We start from the raw sequence: 26,543 nt of genomic DNA, 5'->3' as shown, positions 1-26,543 counted from the left end.
TGGAGAGCGAAAGTGGAGATAAGTTAATTCAGGGGAAAACAGACTGAAAAAAGACTATGAAACCTGAGAAAAGCAGAGAGGAAAAGAGAGGAAAAACAAAAGCGAGGAAAGCATGCCAAGTTACTTCATCTTTTAATCAAAAGGAGTTTGGTGCCAGATTATTATATAAAATAATTTTTTTTCCTGAGGAGCAGGAAAAGCACAGTACAATGTAGATGGGAAACTTGAGGCTTGTTTCTAAATGAGCATGAGAACCCAGTATGTCTACATGTGGTGCAGAAAAAGCCTTACATCTGCATCTGCCTTTCCCTTATCCCTCAATCTCTTTCTGTGTCTGTTTTCCCTTCAATTAACATGTTTCGCCTATTTTACTTTTTCTTTCTTTTTTTCTTTTTTTTTTACTGGCTTCCTACAGCTTCCCACTTTTGCTTGGCTGGCTCTAAACTTGCATTTTAAGATTTGTTTCTTTGCCTTTTCTGAGTTTCCAGATTCTAACTGGAAAAAAAGTGCTAGGGTAAAACAAGACTATTTTAGGGGAATTAGGAGACAAGAAGAAGAATTCTTGCTGCTAATTCAGGCAAGGCAGAGAGAAACTGGCAGATAGCTCATGACAGAAGGGAAGACTTGTCCTCAATGCATAACAAAAAAAAAATCAGCAATTTCACTGGGGTTCCTGCATGTTTATTGCATGGCAGGGATAGGAAGCCAGTAAGCATAAACTAACTTGAAACAATCAGAGAAAACATATCATATTGTTTTTCTCACTTCCAGCTGTTTTACGTGTTTATATGGTTTCTCTAAAAATCTTGCTGACACATTTACTTTGAAATTCATCTTCCCTAATGAAATGTTAAAAGGCTTGTACTTTTTATTCAATGAGCTCTTAGTTTCAGCTTTGAAATTACGAATTGTATTGTAAATTTTAATTAACTTAATCACTATGTATAGAAAGGAAGAATAAAGCAAATAATTCTTTGCTGCCACTCTTTCCTCACTTTGGGCTTCATTCTATAAACAGTTCATTACTCTATGTGTCTTTACGCTCATGTCTAGTCCTATTACATTAGTAGAACTAGGTGTGGGAGTAAAGATACGTCCTGTAGTAACTGTCTGCAGGAACACCGGAGCTCACACCATTCTTTGTCATCTTGAATAATGGTCAAGAACAATTCTGAATTAAAAGATTTTCTAAACATAACATGATGTTAAAGAGTTTGTATAAACTAACTGACAGGGTGAAAAAGAACTCTCTTATTCTTAATTAATTGGTTTTAATTACATTTGATCTTCCCCTTCCCCTTGCACAGATGCTCGAAGGAAGGGCTATCACAGTGGCTATTTAGAAGAAAGAGACGGGTAAATGCCTATGGCAAGATCAGAATCCATACATATTTCAGCCAAATATCAATCATACGATTAAATTCTGATTACTACTCATTTCTTATTGTGAGGTTCAAATAACAGAAATTTTAGGATCCACTTCTCAAATTATATAAATAGCTTGTACATTGACTTGTTACAGGAACACCTGAATGGACAACAAAGATGGAGGGATAGAAACATGCCATTCATTATGAAAGCCCTATAGGTTTTATGACACAACAAACCTATATAGGAAGGACCCCTGATTTATGTGGCAACCTGGAAATTCTAAAGCAGTGTAAAAGACGTTAAAATGCGAGATTTCTGCTGACTATTAAAATCGATAGGAACAGAGGCATTAACATATAATTCAATAAAAATACTATACTTCAGTATTTTCCTGAATATTTCACAATGTTGGCCAATTCCCAGTTTACCAAGGAAAATAGCCCTACTGCATTGAATAAATCAGGACCCTTGCCAGAAATTGTAGGTCTGATATGCACAGAATATATGGCCTTATGCCTTCCACCTCTTCCTGACTCTAAGAAAGGTATGTGAGAGTTCTAGCCTCCTCCCTGTGGCTGCAGAAAGAAGGTTCTCCACCAGCCCCTTGTGAAGTCTGGCAGGAGAAACAGCCCAATGGCCTCCATTATAGTCAAATCTTGTAGCAGGTAACAGTGCTCTTCTCTCTGAGAATCTAGGCAAAGTAAGCAGAACACTGAACTGTGGGATCTGGGCAGAGCAGGAAAACAGTTTACCACAGAAACCTTTGCAACAGGCAAATTCCAGAGCCACAGAAATGCAGATGGCATATGGTCCCATTTATAAACCTTATTTCCAATGCATTTTTTCATTTATCTTAGTGAGAGATGGGGGAGGGGGGTTGGTTCTTTGAATCCTTTTATTAACTCTCAGGCATGGAAACTGATCTGAAAGAAAGAGATATACCACAAAGTTAATAACATCTTATTTTGACAGCATGCTTGATTGTTTATCTTGGAAAAGACTGCAATCTTTTCCAGTTCCTGCTTTTTTTGTATTACATGTGACCTGAAATGAATTATACGTTTGATACACTCCAACTTCACCAGGTTTGTGGGTTTTTTTGTTTTTGTTTTTTTAAGAAAAAAGTGATTATTACACCTGAAATTTCCAAAGATAAATAGTAAATACTGAACACTGGTTTCTCCTCCCACTCCAACCCTGCTGTGTTAGTGTGCTGGTACAACAGTGAGATAGCATTAACTAGCTTTTAAAAACACTTAATTTGCAAGGTTTGACTCAGTGTTCTAAAAATAAACAACACAATGTAGTAGGACAGATGATACATTTTTGGTGGATAATTTATAACATTCACAAATATGATCAAACAAATTCAATTTCTTAAAAATCTATATAAATATTTCTAACACTACTTCCCTTATAATGCACAAATTTCAAGTAATTACACATAAAGCTATTAGATTGCCTCTGACATACAAATAATGCAAAATACAAACATATATGCAGTAGCACATAAGGAATGATGTAGTGCTTCTGACTTTTAATTGTAGGTATGATCCCAAAAATAACAACTCAAAATAATTCAAAAAAAGCTAGTTTTAAGTTTAATTGTTGGGACAGAATGTATTGTGGGTGGTGGTTGCCTGGCAGCTGCTTTTGCTTTGTTGGCCTGACTTGCTCGGACTGCAGTTTCTAGACGTATTTTCAATTCAGGAGCAGCTCCCATTACTGTCTTGAAAGCATGAGGGTAGAGGGGACCAATGTGCATTAAATTCTGGAGTGCAAATTCATGAAGATCTTTCGATATTGTAGATGCAGAAGCAAAAGCATTTTCATTCAGTAAATAAGAGATCAGAGTTGGAACTAGAAGAGCAAGCAACTGGACTCCTGAAAGTGAAAGAAGAAAAAAGCATAATAGATTAGAAATGAAAACTATATGGAAAATGAATTGTGGCAACAATACTGTTCCTATAAAAGAGCCAATACAGTCAAAGTTGAAAACAAACACAGCAATAATATAATAAAATCAAAAGGAGTCTAAGTTGCAGAAGACCATTTTTCAGGATATCCAGTCTTCTTCCTGGCCGGTGTAGGATTTGGCTGTATTCCATATTTTCTAGTGTTTAACACTTCGGTTTTGTTCCAGCCACTTCACTGGGGAGATTAGTGCACCGCCTGATAGTGCTCACTACTAAATCTGTTAAACTGGTAGAGCATCTTGTACCTCAAAGGATCCTATAGGACTTTACAGATTGAAAAATCATTTCATCTTATTTCTGTAAAGCAGCCATCATACGGAGTATGACATACCAGTTTAGGACACAAACTGAAGTGTACCTCCATATCAGTTTTAAAATGCAGCACAGAAATAAAAGAATTGGTAGTACAATATTGCTACCATGTTTGGAATTTACCTAGGACACTGGCATACCTCTTACTCTGAATGTATGGTTTAGTAGTAAGAATAAGGATTTTAAGGATTCCTGCATTCTAGACCCGGTCTTTGTCACTGACTCGTTCCATGATTTTCAGCAAATAACTTATGCTTGTTATGTATCTGTTTCCCCATCTGTAAAATGGGCATATTATTAATCTCTCACACAGGGGGATCGAAGTGTATTTACATAGTACTTTGAGAGCCCAAAAGAAAAGATGTTATGTAAACACAAACTAGTAGGATTTATTATCATTACTTCTGTGAAAAGCTTCCTGGTATCTTTAGTGACTACACTTGGTTAGGACCTTAGTTCTACATTTTATTTGAAAGATTATACCTCCACTAGAACAGCACCCCCTGTGTTGGTGCACTGGCTCAGGAAAGACTCAGAAGAGAGTCATCTACTTAATTGCCAAGACTGAAAGTTTCCCATCCAAGTTCTGACAAGCCCAAGTGTGCTTAGCTTGTGAGATCAGAGGAGATAGCAACCCAAGGAAGAGACATTTCTTGGAAAAAAATAAAAAAGTAAACTAAAGCAGTCACTGCTGCTGATTTTTTGAATAATCTAATTACAGCTTTATTTTGTTTAAAATAAATAATTATATTAGACTACAAATTTTAAGTTTGTAATAAACATTTTTGGTTAAAGGATTTTTCAGAATATTACTTATTACGTTCTTATATTTTGAGGTAAATGTGAACTGAGTGCTCATGTAAGTAGGGGGACTGATATGTTTGGCTCTAACTAATGTTAACAAAAATCAGATGTTGGACGAATTTTCCCCAATACATTTCTACTAGTCTATCATTTCACACCTGCTCGGCTCAGCTCAGCTATTCCAAAACCAGAGTGGCTCTTGAGTAAGTTCTTGAGTAAGTTCTGTGGCATTTTTGTTTTTAATGTGGATGAATATCACTGGGAAATACATTGAAAACAGTAATCTTATTTACAGATGTCTCTCAGGTATCAATCGGTCTCCGAATGTGGATTCATTTTTAACTTAACTGAATTTTAATATATATGTTATGAATATTCTTTTCTGTGGAAAGAAAGTGATGTTACTCTCTTCAGACTTGCCCACAATTTCAAACAGCCCTTCCAAACCCAGCATAGCTGTTTCTCAAGATAATCAAATAACTTTGGTGATGGGTGTAGTATTGGTAGAAATACCTACATAAATAGGCAATAGGTCTGCTAAAATGGTCACTAGTGAAAGAGGTAACAATTGGAGCAGTGCGCAGCTCTCTATTACTTTTTTCCATTTGCAGGCACAAGAGGACAACACTACACCACATTTGGAAGTTTTCTTTACAACCACAAGAGGTAGGAGTGCTAGTGCAATCCTGGCATACAACAGCCCTTGTCATGTAAAGCTATAATACAATGACAGTTTTTGCATAATTTCAACTACCATTTTAACTGTATCAGCTCCATCACCAAATCCCTAACTACAACATTTCTGATGTAAAATGTTGTATTTCAGCATTATTAGTGTTCTACAGAAAAAAAGATACTTACTATTCTGCTCCTCACCAAGGGCAACCAATGTTTCAAGGACTTTAATTCCTTCCTGGACTGCTAAAAGCTCTGTGTTGCTGTTTGGACGGTTACCTTCTACAGCTTTCAGTTTCTCAACCATTATTGGTGCCAATGAATGGATGTATGGAGTTGACAGGGCACGGTTGGTGTGTTGGAATACAGAAAGTAGAAGCTGATAACACTTGGCTTGAACCTAATCAAGATAAATACATTTTATTGATTTATATATTGACTTGGCGGTTGGCAATACAATCCATCACATCTTTGTGTGAATATAAAAATGCTTGGAGGAAATAAAGGAAAAAGACCACTGAAATTGGCAGAAAACAGCAAAAGACTAACAGATGGCTCAGCTGCTAAAAATACTGTTACTCAGTTTTCAATACAAGAAAAAGGAGTTTAACTAGGAAACAAATGCAGGAAACAAGAGAGCAATGACTAAGTGAAAGATAGGAAAGGAAGGTAAGATAGGAAAGTTAACCAATAGTTAATAATACACTAATCAGCCATATGGGATGCATTCTAGAGTCCACAAGGAGCTGACTCCATAAATAACAGAATTACTAGCAATAACACTGGATGTATATGAGGAGTCATTTGAAGTTCCCTTCCAATTCCACAAAGGCAAAGGGGTCCCCCCAGCCTAAAAGTAGTATTAGAGTAGATTAGAGTAGTACAAAACATAGGTAATGGAAAACTAAGTTGATGTTCTTAATATTCTAAAACTCTGTCAACTGTGTCAAACTGTATTAGATTTGGCATTGAAAAGGGATTTTTCCAAAATACTACATATAAATCTCAGACAAATTGGAGAGATATGGCCTTGAATACCATATGATAATCCAGAAAGCGGGCTACGAAGTTGGACATATTTATAACACCATATAGGATGAGTTATCAAGCAGGGTCCTACAGGGACTTTGAGCAGTATTATTCAAAATATTAATGGCCTGTGAGAAGATCAGTCTGACACTGATCACATTTTGGGGTGGCAGAAAACTTGGAGATATAGATAAGATTACAAATTAAAATTATAGATAGTAGAATCATTTACAGTAAGAATGAAAGAGACGTATTAGGTTGCCTGGTTTATCTTCCTATCAATGCAGGATTAATTCCTTGCAACAGATTTGATAGTGCTCTGTATAATTATGATTTAAAGGCTCCCGCAATGTGTTGGAGCTTCCTCAACTTCCATTAGGATGCTGTTTAAAATTTCCATCTCACAACATTTTTCCTGAAACCTACATTCTGGGACCAGTTTCAACTGGTTACTTCAATTCATACTCCCGCACCACTATAAATAATATTCTTCCATCCTTGTTGTTTCGACTCTTCAAATTCTTGAATATCAGAGGGGCAGCCGTGTTAGTCTGAATCTGTAAAAGCAGCTAAGAGTCCTGTGGCACCTTATAGACTAACAGACATTTTGGAGCATGAGCTTTCGTGGGTGAATACACACTTCTTTGGATGCATGTAGTGGAAATTTCCAGGGGCAGGTATATATAGGCAAGCCAGAAGCAGGCTAGAGATAACGAGATTAGTTCAATCAGGGAGGATGAGGCCCTCTTCTAGCAGCTGAGGTGTGAAAACCAAGGGAGGAGAAACTGGTTTTGTAATTGGCAAGCCATTCACAGTCTTTGTTTAATCCTGAGCTGATGGTGTCAAATTTGCAGATGAACTGAAGCTCAGCAGTTTCTCTTTGAAGTCTGGTCCTGAAGTTTTTTTTTGCTGCAGGATGGCCACCTTAAGGTCTGCTATTGTGTGGCCAGGGAGGTTGAAGTGTTCGCCTACATGTTTTTGTATATTGCCATTCCTAATATCTGATTTGGGTCCATTTATCCTTTTCCGTAGAGACTGTCCAGTTTGGCCGACGTACATAGCAGAGGGGCATTGCTGGCATATATTACATTGGTGGATATGCAGGTGAATGAACCGGTGATGGGTGTGGCTGATCTGGTTAGGTCCTGTGATGGTGTCGCTGGTGTAGATATGTGGGCAGAGCTGGCATCGAGGTTTGTTGCATGGATTGGTTCCTGAGTTAAAGTTCCTATGGTGCGGTGTGCAGTTACTGGTGAGAATATGCTTCAGGTTGGCAGGTTGTCTGTGGGCGAGGACTGGCCTGCCACCCAAGGCCTGTGAAAGTGTGGGATCATTGTCCAGGATGGGTTGTAAATCCCTGATGATGCATTGGAGGGGTTTTAGCTGGGGACTGTATGTGATGGCCAGTGGAGTCCTGTTGGTTTCTTTCTTGGGTTTGTCTTGCAGTAGGAGGCTTCTGGGTACACGTCTGGCTCTGTTGATCTGTTTCCTTATTTCTTCATGCAGGTATTGTAGTTTTGAGAATGCTTGGTGGAGATTTGGTAGGTGTTGGTCTCTGTCTGAGGGGTTAGAGCAGATGCGGTTGTAAATTCTTGAAGTGACTTACCACGGAACCTTCACTAGCTTTTGTTTAAACTGCACATATTTAAGAATAAAATCTACACATTTGCAGGTAGAAGCTTTCATAGATTTCAGCAGGAGCCCTGTGCCAGCTTTTGATGGCAGAATTTGGTCCACAGTTCTTTTACTCTTTCCTCAAATGTAGAATTTTTGCTGATTCTACATTCACTGAAGTCAATGGCAAAGCTTCCATTAATTCTAATGGTGCAAGATCAGGGCCTGAATCCACTTTGGAGTCTGTAGAGCTCTTTCTGAGTTAAAAGTTTCCCAGAATGGAATGAAGGGACAAGGACTTCCTAGCTGAGAGCTCTCAATTCTGCAGTTCACTTCTGTTTGTCCAACAAAGTTGGAGTTTCCTAACTTGAGGTTATAAAATAAAGCACAGCTATCCATTCAGGCTTTTGCCTGAGGCTGTTGTTTCAGTGATGGATCATTATTCTTTGGTGGTACAAGTATTTTTAAATAATTCTCTATTTTATATCATTTCAGCTTATTTTTAAATGTATGTCTGTTAATCATTAATGTGCAGCCACCTAGGGGCTGCTGTAGTTGCCATTTTATATATTGAAATAATAAAATAAATAATACAATGCAATCTAGACTATATTTCCCTTGTTGACATACAAAACAAAGTATGGACCTAGTATGGCTGATATTAAGCTGCTCTCTGTTACCAAAACTCTGCTGAGGGAGTGTTCATTTCTGGCTAGATGAGAAAGGCAGAGAACTTCCTTAAACGGAGGAGAGAAATGAACTTCTCCTGTTGTTGGTCTCTATACAGAGCTGAATAGGGATAGATGTAAAGGCTCCTTCTCGGCATTCTAGACACTCCCCTCTCCACTGTCTCCATCAGGAGCTCCTGTAGGTGTGACTATTGAACTGGAAGAAGAGACATGGTCTCAAACTGTTTACCACCTTAAGAACTCCAGCAAGTCAAGCTTTGGCAAACTGCTGAACAGTGACAGAGCATAAGACCCCAGTTCAGTCTGGAAACTGATGACTCCACTGCAGAGAAGGACTCTCAGGTGGAATAGAGTTCTAAATGCCTAAATCTGGCATGCTTTTTCTTTATATTTTTCTCCTCAGGAAATCTCTGAGTGCCTCTTGGGGGAAACACTATATAGAAAACATATTAGAAAACCCCAAGAGTAGTGGAGAAAATAGAGGAAGAAGTTTAGACCTACATCAAGAAATAAAGTTTGGAGATAACAATTCACAACATCTATGTAATTGGATTGAGGAGGGTGCTGGGGAAGAGCAAAGAGCTGGACTTATGTAAGACAGTTCTTTCTTAGGCATGGACAGAATTTTCTCCTCCCATGCCCACTCCCCTAAACGAGGAGTACAGGGAAAGCAGTTCTCTTTTAGATATCTTGTTATTACTCAGAGAAGGGACACTATAACATGGTAAGTTACCACTGCCAACCTTTAACTTTTATAATCAATACTAGTCAGCTCAGTGCAGCCCTTGCTTAGGTAAGAGAAGAATTGATGATGATTTTCTTTATATCATCTCCCTTTATCTCCTCTAGTCTCTCTTCATTGTTCCTTTCAAGCAAACAACATTCAGTTCAAGTGCAACTGTAAATTGGATGTGACCGATAATATTGTGGGAATTGTTGACTGTCTCTCACTGGTGATGAGAAAAGCTCTACCAATGGGAGAGGAAGAGCAAACAGATGGAGTCCATCAAACAAAAAATACAAAGTCACAAAAAGGGGCTGTGGGGAGGCTTGAGTTCTCTGACATTGAGACTACAAGACGTTCTGTTTCACATGAATTTGGGAAACATTCTTTCACTTAAAATTACACTATCTGCACATTTGTATAACTGCTCCAAAGAACCAATTTCTACATGGCAATTGTGTTTCACTTCATGCTAAACTGAGCATGTCTGAGCCAAGTCAGGCTACAATTTATCACTTTTGCAATGGACTAGTTGAAAAGATAATTTAAAGAGAAGACAAAACAAAAAGCATAAATGAGTTTGCGACAAATATGTAACCATTTTCAGAGGGCCTCTGAAATGATATGCACATGCAAATCAGACAACTGCATCCCTGAACTGCACACTCAAAATGGGATTTGTACATGTAAGTAATATTAAACACAAATTTTGTACATATATAAGTAGGAGAATCACTGCAAATTTGGGCCCTAATCTTTATCTATGGAAACAGGAGTTCGAATAGCATTATGAGGAGGTAGTATTAAAATAAACCAGAGAAGGTCTAGACTTATTTGGCCCAGTGGTCTTTTCCTTCCTAAAATTTCTTACATTAACAAAGATGTAACTTTTATAAATCTACATAAATCAAGTATTTAGCACAACTTGAAAATCCTACTGCAAAAGTGCCATGTTTTGTTATAATTGCCATTGATGCAATAGTTGTGATGGTTAATTTGTTAATTTGACAAGCAGAATCTGGTTACTTTTTGAAGTGAAGAAATTATAGATTTCAGGGAATTCAGAAAATATAATATTATTCCTAGTTACTTTGTGTCAAGCATTTAAAAGGTGTGCACACTCCCACATCATGAGCTTACCCAAGGATCACAGGAATTCAATGCATTTTTAAATCTGTTAATGCAGCCGTTCTGTAAGGACTGCACTCCAATTATTTCTGTACTTGCAGACCAAAGGAAGAGCGCAATTGCTGTAAGCATGCTTACTTCATCAAGAACAGACTTAGTGCCCTCTGAAAAACAAAAAGAAAAAGCAGGCTGAGCTTACTGTGAAAAGGTTTTAGAGTTTGTTCAGTAAATCCTAGTGTACTAGAACAATTCAAAACAGAGAGATGTACTAGAAAAGACTTCAATTATGCTCAAATACGTGCCTGTTCACCACCACCAGAGTCACATTTTTGCAATTAGTGGTAGTGACTGATATAGTTGAGGTTGTTTAAGATGATTCACTCTAGTCTAATCCTCTCTTTTAAACAGCTTAAAAAACTTCCTGAAATTTCTACCTATGCAGCCAAAATTATTCATGCTTGGTCTCTGGCCACAGGTATATTTTTATTGTTTTTAAAGTTTAAGCAAATACAACTATGCTATTTTTGAGCAGAAAGATGGTGAAAAACACATTATACAGTGCTCATTATAACCAAGTCTCTTGCAAACCCTTTCAAAACAGCCTCTGCAGCTGAAAGGGCTGGCATGTAGAAACCAAAAATCTAGTATGGGAGTAGCCTGCACTAAGGAGAAGGGTTCTTGAGTGTTCTGCTGAAAATTAGTTAGATATGACTGCGTTAATAAGCCTGTTAAAATCACACTGTCCATTTTGCTAAACTGGCAAAATGTGCAACTTCATTTGGTCCTGAAAAGTGAACTGAAGGCATGCAAACCCTTGCCTCAGTGCATGCACCTTGCAAGGAGTTAAATGAAATCTCATAAAGTCCACAGAAGGTCTATAGTAAGTGTCAGTAGTGCTTGTGGAAATGGGGACTTGAAGGCCCTTGAGCCAAGGTGAAGTTGGGAGAGAGAAGTTTGATGAGACATACAACTTAAGAGGCCACTGAAAATTAATATGGGTTTGGCCTGGAAAACTTAATCCAATGACTGTTTCCTCTCAAAGATCCTAAAGGAGGGCATTGTGTAATTACGCTCTTGGCCCTTCAGATTTCACATGATCACTTCTGCCAAACTCTTCCCCCCCCTCTCCTGTTCAATCTATATTTCAGGTTATTTGGGGGTGTAGTGAGATGTTTTTGGCAGAGATACTCTCGGTAGATAAATTACATGCATCTCTGGATCTCTCTTTTGGGTCAGACAACATGGATTGTACCACCTCTTTGTTCTTCTAGGACAGAAAAGACGCTTGGATTAGAGGAAGCTGATTGAAGTCAGTGCAGACAAGATGGAGATGCTGCTGGTAGGCCAGGGGAAGCATCTAGGGGTTGTGGCAGGGGTATGTTTTTTTCCATTACTGAAAGAGTCACTCAGTCCTCTGTCAAGGAGATTTACAATACGGAGATGCTTTTGGGTCCTCACTTCTTTTTGATTCCCTGGTGATATCAGTGGCTAGTCTTTTACCCCTCTGTATTATGCTAGACTATATTGTGATCAATTCTCTGATGTGAATTTGCCACAGTCAGCCATGCCTTTACTCCTTCACATTGAATTACTGTGATGAAGACTACATGAAGCCTATTATACCGATTCTCTTAAAGCATCACTGGCTTCCAGTTTCCATGAACCACAATTCCAGGTATTGAGTTTGAGTTACAGCATACAGCTCGATACAATTATGGCTCTGCCTACCTGAGACACTGTCTCTCTCCCTATGCACCACTTTGGTCACTGAGATCTGATTCTCTCTGGGCAGGCAGATATTTCGGGGTAAAAGGAAAGAGGGGATAATCAAAGATGATTCCTAGTTTATGGGCGTGGATGACATGGGGGAGGATGGACTGTCAACAGTAACAGAAAGCGAGGAAGGGTTTGGGAAGGAAGACAAGGAGTTAAGATGGTTGTGAGACGTCCAAGAGTTTTCAGAGAGACAGGCTGAGATGCAGGATTGGAAGAAGAGAGACAGATCAGGAATGGAGAGGTAAATTTGTGAGTCAAAGGTACAGAGATAGTAGTTGAAGCTGTGTGAGTTGATGAGGTTACCTAAAGAAAATGCACAGAAACAGACGGTAAGTGTGCCAAGCCCTGTGAGAGACCTATGGAAACAGAAGAAGGGTGGGAGGCCTGCTGAAAAAAACACTGAGGAAGTGAGTGGAGAGGTAGAAGAGAACTGATTTGTAAAAAACAAGTAAGGACAAGATTTCAAGAAAGAGAGTATGATTTATATTGCTAAAGGCAGCTGAGAGGTCAAGAAGGATGAAGATGAAGTGTGCTGCCCTGAGATAAGGCTGTATTATTCTAAAATCGGCATTGTATTCAGCATTACATACATTTTATACGTTATAAATACAGTTCACTATAATGCAGAGTGTTTAGGCAGGCTTGTGTTAGTGCTTAGATCTTGTCTCTGTTTTACAAGCTATGCTTTGTTAATCACAGCTTTTCGTCCCCATAAACCTAACCTGATATGTAGCCTATAATATATTACATACAAACACGTAACATTGACTTCTCCAAAACAGAAGCTTTAGCTTTAAGCTGCTTAACTGGTCAAGAGTAAACTGCTTACCTGGTTGGGAGTACTCCAAGACAGATGCCAGAGTGCTGCGGATAAGACTGGTCCATTGCTTATGAGTTTCCTCAGTCTTGGCCATTGGAAGAGTTACAATAGTTTTTATCGCCTGAAGAGTTGCACTGACTGGTGGTGAGACCTGATTATCCACTGATTTTACTGCAGTTTCTTTCAATACTCTTGTAATCAGAAACAGGATTGTAGGTAATATTGTCATACATCCTGAAATAAAAAATAAAGTGCATTCTTGCAGTTAATTCTAACACCAGATATGGTCCACAACTTCTTTATATTTCCTTAGTGGAACATCTCTTGCTAGCAATGGATATACCAAAATGTACTATAATTTACTTATGTGGTAGTAAATATAATTCAATAATATTTTAACAATTAAGAAACATCTTATTATAGTCCAAATGTATGATATGACAATTTACTTCATTTGCAGTCATTTGTGCTAATGAAGTTAAAAAGCTATCAGCAATTCAGGGATTTATAACTCAGCCATTAAAAATCTGCTCTAGGTTGACAAGGAATGATTTTTAAAAATCCATTAAAGAGAGAAAGGATGGTCCAGTGGTTAGGGTACTAGTCTGGGACTGGAGAGATACAGGTTCAATTATTTTCTCTGCCGAGACTTCCTATATGAGCTTGGGCAAGTCACTTAGCCTTTTTTATGCCTCAGTTTCCCATCTGTGAAATGGAGATGATAATACTTCCCTACTTCACAAGGGATAAATAAGGAAAGGCTGTGAGATGCTCAGATATTATGGTAATGGGGGCCACAAAGCACCAAAAATAGATAAATAACTAATTCTTTCCCCAATTAGGGCTTTTTTTACATCCCAATTGGAGCTAAAAAGAGTCCATACACGTAGAATTTGTACTCATCCTTCCCCCAGCTCATATTTAAAGCCACGAGTCTGGGCAGATGGCTTTCTGGCTGAAAAAACCTGGCCAAAATTCCTTGTAGCAGTCGTCAATATCATTCCTTAACTGGTCTGAAAGTTCACTACTGAATGCTTCTTCTCAAACACTCCTTTATTCAGTCATCTCTGAAAGCAAGAAAAAATGGGACCACGAATCAAATCATAGGCTCCCGCATGGCAGCAGTGCAAGACTTTGGGCTGGCTTATAGAATATTTTTATTTTTAACTAAATATTTGCCATCCATTAATCACTCATTTGGACTACAGGCCAAGTATTTTTCAGAAATTATTTTCTCTACAATTGTTATTAACTTTGCACCTCACTAAGGGCTCAACCACAAGAAGTGCTAAACATCTGCAATGTCAATGTAATTTCTTGCAGACGTGAGAGAGGCCTTTGCTGTATTAGAACAAACAGGGCATATAGTGCAAGTTTTGATTTTGCAATTTTCCTCATGTCCTGTGACCTGAAAAGTGGGCACCCTTAAATTGCTCTAGAATCTAAACCTCACCATCAATAAATTAGCTTCACTTAAAGTGGTCTGCAACGGAGGTAACATTTTTAGTTACTGCTGTGTAACTTGGTCATTTCAAATTACAGGATTTGTCTTATATTTCTCATAAAACCCATTCATTTATGCATATGAAGTTATAGTAGAGTACCAGCTGGAGAGCACAGAGATGGCAGGTCAGATAGGATGGTAACTGTGGCAGCCACAAGGCGAGCACTTTCTTCAGAGAGCTGGGGTTTGGCAGAAACATGACTTGGAGAGTCTGACATTTTTGGGCTTAGATGTGGCATGTGCCGTACTAGGATAAACATTAGTAGTTCCATGGCTGCAAAGACGAGAGATTTTCCAGGCACAAGGCCACCATTCTCACCACCTTCTCCTAACACAAGGTTTGTTTCTTTTTCCTTTATGTCGTCTTCATCTGCAGTGAAAGACATTTGGTTAAATATTAAAAAAACCCTAAATAACTATTAGATAAAATACACCGACAGGTAGATAATACTTTGAGAAGAGCTAGAGGTTCACATTAATGTATAATGTCAGACAGATCACACAGGTTAAGAAAAATACTACTTTTAAAGTTAACATGTGCTGAGGGAGTTTTAAATTGCCTTCAAGGTTTTGTGATCATAACAATTGACTTAAAAATTTCATAACGAGCCCAGAAATTGATAAAATTTAACAATTACAATGTCTGAAAACAGTTGCTGTGTTTCATACTTAAAAAACTCGTGGTAAAATTATCATCAAAAGATGCCAACTTCTGCATGTTGCCAGGCACAATGTTGAGTGAAGTATATTAATACAATAGTTTTTTTTCTTTATCTTAGTTATAAACAAATAAGATTTTTGTAGAAAAAATATTCAAGTGCTATTCCAATCTGAAATGTGACTCTAAAAACAGTATTGTGGGATTCTGTGTACCGTCTCTATGATGTTAGTATCAAATGTGCTCAGTTTATAAGATTTTCTTCTGAGTGGCAGACTTACAAGCTATGTTCTCTCGTTTGCCATTGTCAGTAATAAAGTTTAGTAATTATGCCCTCAGTACCCCTATGCAACTCCACTGAATTCAAATGATGTTTTAGGGAACACGTGCTGTCCCATTGCCTGCATGGGTTTGGAAAGACATAACTTATTGGGTTTTAATAAACAATTTTATTGATAGAGAAAAAGGTATAAAATGCATTCCACTCTCTCTTAGCTGTGTTGGTTCTTTCTACAGCACTAACAAAAGTAAAAAGCAGTAAGCCCTTGCCCTGCCCCACAATCACCCTGAGAAAAGGTGTCAGTGAAGATAACTGAAGGCATAACTACGAATACATTGAACAGATCTGTGGGATAAGTAGGAGCCATTTTTACCTAGTCAGTTTTCAGAGAAGAACCACTTTAATAAATCTGAGTTCTTCTCCCAATTAGGAAATTTGTTGCTTTTTTCTTCTGTAAATGCAAACAAGAGTTTTAAATTTGTTTGTTTTTAAAGTCTTACTTAGAGTGTTCCTTTTTTCTTGCAAGTAATCTTGAGCTGCTCTCACTATCTGCTGGACAACTCCTGTAACTAGCAGCTGGACTGAAGGAGGATCCCAGGTCAATAAGAGTCGATGCATCACACTCAGAAGTTCAACACCAAGGAGCTAGAATAAATTAAAGTATTTTTTAAAATGTAAATTAAAAGTGAATGGTTCACAGACCCCTAATTATCAGCAAAAATGGTTTCTGGTTAATCTATTGTTATTCTTAGTCATAGAATTTTTTTTCTCTGTTTTAAAAAGCACAGTTCCTTTGGTACACACTAATTGTGTTTTTCAGTTCACTTCTGAGAGACTCACTTTTGCATATGCCCCACCCTTTATCCTGTTACATCACTGATTTACTCTAAGGGAGTGTTTTTCACTCACCATAACCTGGGATTTTTTAAAAGAACAAAAATGGTTAAATCTAATCCCAAGAGTGTGCAAATTGTGGTTTAGGAGGTTTACACTTGAGAAACACAAGGGATTGCTAGTAGGATTGTTCTTTCATTTCTGTTTTAATGGTAAGATTTAAAAGGAGAAAAAATTTTAAAAATGGGCAAGTGTGCCGATACACAAGCCTAATGGTATTAAATGGATGTATTGGTTGAGTTTGGCAATTTACTGTCTTTTTTTAAAACAAAATATTTTTTCACCTCAACTGCTTGAAAACTAATGTTAAAGTCTGTTGGGGGATATGGAGATCTGATGCTGAAGGGAAAGCCTCCCACGACCAAAGTAACCAACCACACACAAAAGGGGACAATGATATAACTTTGCCAGATTTATCCAGTAAGTAGTGTATTTTCCTCACAAAATAATAAATAATTAAAGCCCTTGTAAACACCATAAAGCTGGTAAAAGATGAAGACCCGTGAAAACAAACTGTCTGAATACATCTGGGACATGGTTGTGATACTATGAGAGAAGTGGCATTAGGCCCATTGCGCTTATGTGAGCTGAAACGTCTTCTGAATGATTGACCGTGGGTTTTATGCCACTTACTCAAGAGCAGGGGAGGGGACAACACATAATTGTTCACCCTCAACTCTGTGGCTAGCAAAAATCTAAGTAATTGTAAATAAAAAAAGAGAAAGAGTACTTGGTCTGCAGTGTTGCTACAGGACTTCCATAGTAATTTCCCTATAAAGCTTTCTGTTCTACAGAAGTGTACAGTCTCTGTCAGAGATAATCATAAAATAGATCATCTTCTGTGGATTATCAGGCATTAAGGAAAAGAGAATGAGGTGATAAGTCCACTGCCATGATCTTCAGATTTACTGAATTGCTATTAAAAATTGAACATGAGCCACCAATTAAAATGGAAAAGCTTTTTACAGATCCCACTTATTCCTACACCAAATCATCATAGCAAATTAAATAGATCTCCTAACCTCCAAGATATAGCAATATATTTCTGCTATGACACTGAGTTTTGTTTATAAAGTTTTCCTTCTTGAATTTAGAATTCATTTCTCTCCCTAGGAGAATCTAGTACATTAGATATTGAACATAATGAGTGAAGAATATTTCCAGTAGAGCTGCTCAAAATTTTTGACTGCTATTATTTTTCATTGAAATCTGTTCTTCATTCAAAAATGGAACTTTTGAAAAAACATTTCTAAAATGCCTACTTTTGAAAATTTAAGAAAAAAAATTTAAATGAAAAAAATAGCACATTTTGTGTTTTGCAAAACATTGTTGGAGCTTTTCTGTTATTGTTGTTTTCTATTTGCAATTTTAATAGGTCAGGTTTAAAAAAAATCACTGCTGAAAATTTAAGGTAATAACCAATTTTTTTAAAATCTACAGAAAAAGAAAAAATTGAATTATTATGAAAAACAACAAAAACATTTTGAATTTGCCTACATTCCAGAAATGTTTTTTCCCCTAGTTTTGGACCAGCTCTAATTTTCAGGGACGTGGAAGTAAACAGAATACAGATTAATCACTGAACATTTACACACACGGGCATCTAAAAACAGAATAAGCCACTGAGATTCCACCATCAGTAATATATTACTAGGCCTATGTACTATACCTGATCCTCTGCAATATGAATTCTAGCACAAGGGGAATCCAGTAAAGTGTGCAGTGCCTGTAAACAAGATGTGACATGTTCAACAGGCTCCTCAGGCCTGGGGGAACAGAGGAATTGTATACTAACACCTGAAAAGAAACACAAACAAATCTTATTTCTATACCTGTATGATGAGGATTGTTTTTATAACATATTTAAGTATTTAAATGATGCGGAAGTTGGGTTTGTTTGAGGATTTTTTAAAACACAAAAGTTATACTCGTGATTTATTTTTGCCATTGAGAGAGATTCTGTGTGTTAAAAATTCCAGACCAGTCACTTTTTTTCCAGTAAAACCAAAATTGAGACAGTAAATAGTAAATAATTATGGTCACTAACCTACAGATCAGGAAAGGAAAGTAAGTTTTGTCATTTGCTTTTGCAAATCTATACATTAAAAATCTGCCACTTTTAACTGTGTTTTTATGTTTCTTTAAAATACAATATTTTAACTGGAAAAAATAAATTGCAATAGAAGAGATTTTATTTTCAAGTATGACCTAGAAAAACACAATTCTACAACACAATTCTTCAAGAAACATTTGTATTATTATTACAAATGTTTAAAATTCAAATACTCCAATTACAGTACTTTCACATGCAATCTCTATAAAGAACTGCTACTATTTAAAGAAAGAAAAAACAAAACTACTACTATGTCTCTGGGTTTATTGTACAAAAGTCTCAGAATTAATTATACGACTGTCAGTGCAACACTGTTTTACTAGTTATTTGTATAGCATGGATCAAAAAGGACTGAAAGATATACACAGATAATCAGAGTAGGGGTTCTCAAACTGGGAGTCGGGACCCTCAGGGGTTGCGAGGTTATTACATGGGGTGGCACGAGCTGTCAGCCTCCATCCCAAACCCCGCTTTGCCTCCAGCATTTATAATGGTATTAAATATATACAAAAGTGTTTTTAATGTATGAGGGGAGGGGGTCACACTCAGAGGCTTGCTGTATGAAAGCGGTCACCAGTAAAAAAGAGCCACTGACAGAGCGTACAGCTAGGGCATATATTCCAAATTCTACAAATCTATACACCTAGACATTTTCAGAGCCCCCATCACTATAGTACCTGAATGCCTCAACTACTAACGGATGCTTTCCTTACAACACCCCGTGAAGTAGGAAGTACAGTACGATCCCCAATTCCACACATGACGAACTGAGGCACAGCATAGACCAAGTGACCTGGCCAGTGTCACACAGGTCTTTACTGAACAATGATCTGATCAGGAGATATAATCAGGAGTGTTGGAAAAATTTGCGGGGGGGGAGGAAGGTGGTTGCTGAGAGCCACTGAATCAAACTGTAAACCCTGTACATAGTGAAAATCACTTCAAGCCAGGGTGTGCAGCAGCAGCACCACCAGCATCCCTGGGTATAATTTAATCTAGCTCATGATTCTAAAATTATTGAAAGAACACATCTAGAGAACACAATTTATATCATCTGAACTAAAATAAATATACTATATATAGATACCTAATGACTTATTTTTAAACATAGTGTAACAATCAGATGTAAAACTAATCTGGAAGATTTCATTAAAAGGACATGGAGCAGTGTTTTTCACAGCTATAAAAATCATTGTGGAGAGATGGGTTGCCAGACTGTAAGTGTTGGAGTGGCCATATGGTCCATTGTAAACTGGCTAGATTTCAAGATGATAGTGTCCTTTTAATGCAGCTACACTGTGGTATTAAACTTTGAAATATGATATCATAAAGCTCTTACCTAAAATCAAATGCATTCTATCTTTGTTTATCTCTGGCAAAGATTTAGTGGTAGGTGGTGTTCCAGGTGCCTGGTTTAACATGATAGACGAGGAACGTTTCTGTGAATTAGGCATTGCTGCAGCTGCTTCTTCTGGTGACTCAGAAGAATTAAATCCTGCACTGTTTAGCCAGAGTGCCACTGCATGTAGGATTGGAGCCCAAGAGTTCCGGTAGTGCAGTCTAGCTGTATCAATTGTCTCTGGAGTGTAAAAAGCTCCACCTGTTAAATTAGCATAAAAAGTACATGTGTGCGCGTGACAGGGCATATATTGTAAGTACACCTCTACTCCGATATAACATGGGTTCGCATACAACGCGGTAAAGCTCTGACACTGCTCTGAGCAGCGTGTTAAGAGTGCCAGGCTAGGGCCAAGGGCTTAGATAAGGGGCAGAGGGTCTTGGGGGCAGTCAGGGATACCCCCACCCCAGGGTCTAGGAGGCAGGAGCTGTTGGGGGGGGCAATTTTGGGGGCCCGGCAGTCCCAGAGTGGCCAAGGGGATTAGCGGGGGGCCGGGAGCAGCCCGCTCCACTTCCCTCGCCCCGGCCCCAGCCGTGTCACTCGGGGGAGAGGCGTGGGGGAAGGGATCCCTCTCGCATTCACCAGCAGCGGCGCGAGCGGAGCAGCCCGGCCCCAGCCCGCTCCACTCCGCCAGCTCCCAGCCGTGGCACTCCACTTCCCGCCCCTGCTGAGTGCGGGACCTTTCCCCAAACCCCGCCCCCACAGCGACATGGCCGGGGCCGCATTGCTCCGCTTCCCGCCGCCGGTGAGTGCGGGGGGCGGGATCCTTTCCCCAACCTCTGCGCACTCCCCGGCGGCGGGAAGCGGAGCAGTCCGGCCTCAGCCTGCTCTACTCCGCCAGCTCCCAGCTGCGGCGCTCTGCTTCCCGCAACAGGTGAGTACGGGGGGGGGGGGGGTGTCCTTTCCTCAACCTCCCCGCACTCACCTGCAGTGGGAAGCGGTGCGCTGCAGCTGGGAGGTGGCGGAGTGGAGTGGGCTGGGGCCGCGTTTCTCCGCTTCCCGCCAAAGGTGAGTGCAACCTCCCTGCACGCATCGGCAGTGGGAAGCGGAGCAGCCTGGCCCCAGCCTGCTCCACTCCACCAGCTCCCAGCCATGGCGCTCCGCTTCCTGCTGCAGGTGAGTGCGGGACCTTTCCCCAACCTCCTCGCCACATTGCTCCACTTCCCACCGCTGCTGGTGAGTGCCTGTCAGGGGGCGGAGAGAGGGGAGGGGAGGGAGTAGATAGAGGTCGGAGTAGGGAGCAGGGGGGGTTGGGTAGAGGGTGGGGTGCTGGGGGTGATTAGGGACAGGGGTCTCTGGAGCGGACGGTCAGGGAAAAAGGAACAGGTGGGGCCAAAGCAAGTTCGATATAACGCGGTCTCACCTATAACGTGGTGAGATTTTTGTCTCCCGAGGACCGCGTTATATCGGGGTAGAGGTGTATAAATATATAGGGTACATTTGCTGATGTAGATATTCAAGTTTGATCTTTGTTACTGCTACCTGCAGCACAATTCTCCATGTCAACAGGACTAGCTGGCGTCTGTATCATTACGGTTGTCCCCATACCACTTTCTGTTCTTTGATATAAAATATGTTTTGCTAGTAGATGATAAAGTGAGACTAAATGTCCTCCCTGTTCTAACTTTTTTCTGTGCTGCATAGGACTGAAGGAAATCCACAAAGACTTCAGAAACTGACAGAAAGACAAAAGGACCAGGAGGATACAATGCAATCCAAGAAATATCACCAAACCAAAACAAAAGAAATATTAGCCACCCTAGAAACTTTAGCCATAAAAAGCCAAGTACTGGCTCTATATCTGAGTCTCTTTTCCTTATTTAAGAAAAAAAAAGTTAAGATTTCTTAATTATGTCCCATTTACAAACAACAGCTTAAAAACAAACACCTAAAAGTTTGAAAAATCTGTTACATTTGTCACTGAATATAAACTCTCATTAATTTATATTTCATTTGCAAAGTTATTAAAATCCAGCTAAATCTTTTCAATGGAACCTTAACCTGGCTCAGCTGTTTAAAATGTTAGTACACTGTAGTTCTATGGATATATTACAGCCTTCCATGGATTAGAATGCAACACTTCATTGATTTCCTCACCAGTGGCCCCAAGCTTTCTTACATTTGAACCAGTGTTGCAAGTACATATATCAGTATTTTCCTGAGTTGGACTGTAAGCTTTTCAAAGCAGGGACCTTGTTTCTTCATGTGTTCGGAAAAATACAATATATGCCACTCATAGTCTAAAAGACCCTCAATCCTGCAAACCAGCCTATGCTTAACTTTAAGTACAAATTGTCCAATTTACTTCAATTAATTTACTCACATCTGTAAAATTAAATGCATGCAAGTGTTTGCAGGACTGGGGTATGTCTACGATTATTAAAATAATCAGAATGTGATCATTTATATTATTGTTCACACGTATTATAATCTATTATTCAATTCTGTCATTGTTTACTAATGTATTCTTATCTATTTTAATTCTCAATCATTAACATTTTCAGTGTATTTTTATGTTTTTATTATTCTAAAGTACAAATTTAGGTTAAAATTTCAAAACATGCTTGACTACCTTTAGGCAGCTAAATCCATGTCTAGTCATTTAAAATAAAATTGCCTAGTTTTCAGAAATGCTGAGCACTCAACTCCCACAAGCCAATGGAAGCTATAAATACTCAGTATCTTTGAAAAATCAGACAACTTTATTTTAGATAACCCTAGACATGGATTTAGGTAATCCTGGAAATGACTAATTATGTTTAAAAAAATGTATACTTTATATTTGATATAAACTATAAACAGAGAAAAGGATAATGTAAATTCTAAGTTATGGGGAGACTTTAGGAATTAAATATATTTCAAAGACTTGTTTCATTCAATTTAAAGAGTGAGCAATTTTAGAATGAATTACACTTAGAGAATCTTCATGCATTTTACTGTTGCTATAGTGCTCTGTGGAAATAAGAATTGCAATGAATGCTAACAAAACTTGATCTGTGTCACTGAAATGCCAGAGAAAGCTATGACTAAGTAAGTTAAATATATTGGATTTGTTTCTGAACAGAATTTAGAAACTTCCCTTGATTTTCTTTGGGCATGATCCTGCACTCATTCAGGTCAATGCCAAAGTTCCCATTCGCGTCAATGGTGAAGTTTCAGGACTTTAGTGAAAATGCAGTGTTATGGTTGAGATAAAGTTCTATGAGTTAGTTAATCACTAACTTTACATTATATCATCCCATTTATAGAACAGTTATTATAGATTGTAGATACTTTAACATTTGTTCTACTCTAGTAATTTCAAAGACTGAACACGACAACTAACACAACTCAACTTTAGAGACAAAGTGATATGAAATATAGCACCAAAAGACATTTTCAATTGTTGTACATTTTTCTAAAGTAACTTTTCTGAAAATAAGAGGCATAAATGAAATAAAAGATGTTTGGGATGACATATGAAACTCAGTTGTCGTTTCACCACACAGCAGCAATAGATCATCTCTAATGCACGCTGATGAAACTTTATACCACCACACAAAACATTTACTTCAGCCTTAGGATTTCTGTCTATACATAATGAAAAAGGTATACATCCAGTGTTAGAGTTATGCATTTACAGAAACTCATTTAGGAAGCAAGTAATTTATAGAAGAAATTCAAAATTCCTCCAACAATTCCTTACCAAGATGTTCATTCTGTCTTTCATAGTCATAAAAAAAAAAAAAAAATTGCTGTGCTTACCATCTGGTGGAAGCTGACTAGCAAATTCAGCTGGTAAAGTCAAAAGAGCATAGTCTTTCAATGCAGCTAGCCAAAGGCGACTCAGAATAGGCAGCTCAGGTTGTACAAGTGTTATCAAACTGTCTGGAGGTAGCTCATCTACAGTACCAAAATCCTCATCATCATCATCCGTATTCTTTATTGCTCGCTTTGGTTTGGTCTCTGCTTCCTTTTTAATTTTCATAGCTACAACATACACCTATAAAAACAGATACAAATTTTTTGCTTTAAAATTCTAAAAAGAAAAAAGCCTTCTTTCAATTAAATGACAAATTGCATTTGTAAATGACCTTTATTTTAGCTGTTATGGAATATCATGAATAGTTTAACATTTTTGTGACAATCTGAAAACACTTTAAAAAAATACTGCAAAATATCATACTGGAAAATGTTATGCTACGCAACAGATGGAAATAAAGATAGGAAAAACGGAAAAGCTATTAGGTTTTATCAGACTATATTTCCAAGTTAAATCTGAGTTTGTTGTTAACATTCATAGCACAGTAGCCAATCTGGCTACTCACACTTTCAACCTGAAGAGTGTCAGTTAGGGTTCTTCTCACAGAAAATGCACCAATTTAACTAAATTAAATCTATTTAGGAACCGGTTTAGTTACATCAGTGCAACTCACTTGTGGGTTTACTCTTAAATCAGTTTAGGAAGGAATAAAATCAATTTAGTTTCATTCAGGTCACTTTCTGTGTGTGGCTCAGGCCTTGTGAATAAGTGTCCCCTTTTTTTTCTCCCCGATTGTGTACTGTTCTTTAAAGGGTCTGTAAATTGGTATCTGTGATACCCAACATGGTGGGGCTGAGGGAAAATTTTTAAAGCACTTACACAAGGACACATTACACAAATAAGGAGAGAGACTGGGGGAAAAGATTTGCAATAGGAACAAAAAGTGTTTTTAGAAAAGAAATGTAGCAGACATAAATGTCCCCACACAACAGATGCTTTGCTTCAGATCAAAGCTGAAAATAGCTTAACACTACAGGGCTGAAGTGCTAATACTTCCCTTATTTTCTCAAAATAACTTCCACAGAAATTAAATGCAAGAGAACTACAGTATGTTAATGTAATAGAGAAAACAAAGACCTGCTTGTGCTCAGCTTCTTCAAAACACTATTCACTACTTCTATTCAGTAAAGTAACACTTTATAAAACAATGCACAATGGCATGCATAGCAAAGTTCACACAAAGTAGATTCTTTAATCAGTACTTTTATTTTTGCATTATAAAATGTATAATAGTGCAAATGGTTTCAGAAAAGCTTTAGTAAGACCTGGACCAACCTGTGTTCCATTTGGCACACCATATTCAGGGTCCTCTGTAATAGTTTTCACGTCACACATGCTCATTAAATACACCCACATTTAAAAGGTTATACACAATACAGTAGTTCCAGCCAACAAAAAGAGCATCATCACCATTAAAAATACATATAAAAATGTTAAATTAAACCCAAACATTTTTACAACAATATTTCATCAGTTAGACTATCTTGCAGCACAGTATTTAAAATTTAAAAATATTTTTTGTCCAATAATTTCTTATGCTCACTATCTCATCTGACTCCTATATTAACTTTTGGCCTGATTTTCAGAGTTACTAGACTCCCATTGCTCCTATCAACTTCAGTAATAATTGTGGGAACTCAGCCCTTCTGAAAATGAAGCCATTTTTCTACAACTTCATCAAACTGCTCACACTGCTAGAATGACCGTTCATAATGCTTAGCCAAACATTCAGATAGTTTCTCTTTCAAGTCCCTTTTGATTTAACTCATATGGACATCCTAATTAGTTACCATACACAATGTTATTTGTGAAATCCATCGTTTTTAGACACATGTATGTTCCTTGGTATCTTACATTCCCAAACAATGACTTCAGTAGCCCTGTAGTTTATTATTCCCTTTTTGGGAAATTCCTGGCAAATCAGTAGGGCCCTACCAAATTCACGGTCCATTTTGGTCAATGTCATTGTCATTGGATTTTAAAAACCATAAATTTAATTATTTCAGCTATTTAAATCTGAAATTTCCCGCTATTGTGATTGTAAAGGTCCTGACACAATAATGAGTTGTGGGGTGGTCACAAGGTTACTGTAGAGGGGGTTGCAGTACTGCTACCCTTACTTCTGTGCTGCTGCTGGTGGCAGCGCTGCCTTCAAAGCTGGGCAGCTGGACAGTGGCGACTGCTGGCCAGGATCCCAGCTCTGAAGGAAGTGCTGCTGCTAGCAGCAGCACAGAAGTGAGGATGGCATGGTATTGTATTGTCACTCTTACTTCTGCACTGCTGCCTGCAGAGCTGGGCCCTTAGTCAGCAGCCGCCACTCTCCGGCTGCCCAGCTCTGAAACCAGCAGCACAGAAGTGAGTGTGGCATGGTATGGTACTGCCTCTCTTACTTCTGAGCTGCTGTGGGCGGGGCGCTACCTTCAGAGCTGCGTGCCTGGCCAATAGCTGCCGCTCAGCTCCAAAGGCAGAATAGAAGTAAGGGTGGCCATACCATGACCTCCCTGCAACTCCCTTTTGGGTCAGGACTCCCAATTTGAGAAATGCTGGTTCCCCCCCTGAAATCTGTATAGTACAGGGTAAAAGCACACAAAAGGCCAGATTTCACAGGAGTGAGGGGGGGACCAGATTTCATGCTTTTTTCATGGCCTTGAATTTGGTAGGGCCCTACTAATTAGCTATGCTTTGATTTAACCAGCACATCCTTGAATTTTGTTTTTAAATTAACAGAAAGGGCCTGGGAAGGAAATCAACATCTGACAGAGTTTGGAAATTCTCGGGGGGGGGGGGGGGGCAGGGGTGTGCACAAATGGGTAGGATGGAGGAAAGGTGGAGCTGTGGGGCAGTCATGGGGAGGAGAGAGAATAGAAGCAATATGACAAATGTGGACAAGTTAGATAGAAGATGAAGCATGGAGAACCAAAAGCCTGGAGAGGGTGGGAGGAAGTCAGAGTAGCTGGAAAAGAGAGAAGGTTTGG

The 26,543-nt window shown here is 38.6% G+C and overlaps 1 protein-coding gene across 2 annotated transcripts in view; it reads right to left on the bottom strand.

Moving 5' to 3' along the window:
* Window positions 1-372: 372 nt before the first annotated feature.
* The window catches only part of HEATR5B (HEAT repeat containing 5B), an 87,711-nt gene continuing 61,540 nt past the window's right edge, over window positions 373-26,543 (bottom strand). For both annotated transcript variants that reach the window (XM_050950281.1, XM_050950280.1), the window contains 9 exons: window positions 23,511-23,748; window positions 19,707-19,967; window positions 17,924-18,051; window positions 15,861-16,005; window positions 14,523-14,792; window positions 12,928-13,152; window positions 10,335-10,486; window positions 5,325-5,538; window positions 373-3,255 (listed from right to left, as the gene is read on the bottom strand). In XM_050950281.1, coding sequence (XP_050806238.1) covers window positions 2,951-3,255; window positions 5,325-5,538; window positions 10,335-10,486; window positions 12,928-13,152; window positions 14,523-14,792; window positions 15,861-16,005; window positions 17,924-18,051; window positions 19,707-19,967; window positions 23,511-23,748 — 1,938 coding nt within the window. In that variant the 3' untranslated portion in view covers window positions 373-2,950. The remainder of the gene's footprint in view (window positions 3,256-5,324; window positions 5,539-10,334; window positions 10,487-12,927; window positions 13,153-14,522; window positions 14,793-15,860; window positions 16,006-17,923; window positions 18,052-19,706; window positions 19,968-23,510; window positions 23,749-26,543) is intronic.

This window comes from Gopherus flavomarginatus, chromosome 4 (genome assembly GCF_025201925.1).
Source record: "Gopherus flavomarginatus isolate rGopFla2 chromosome 4, rGopFla2.mat.asm, whole genome shotgun sequence".
Lineage (NCBI taxonomy): Eukaryota > Metazoa > Chordata > Testudines > Testudinidae > Gopherus > Gopherus flavomarginatus.
The sequence above is the reverse complement of the archived record's forward strand: the minus strand, read 5'-3'. Positions and strand labels throughout refer to the sequence as shown.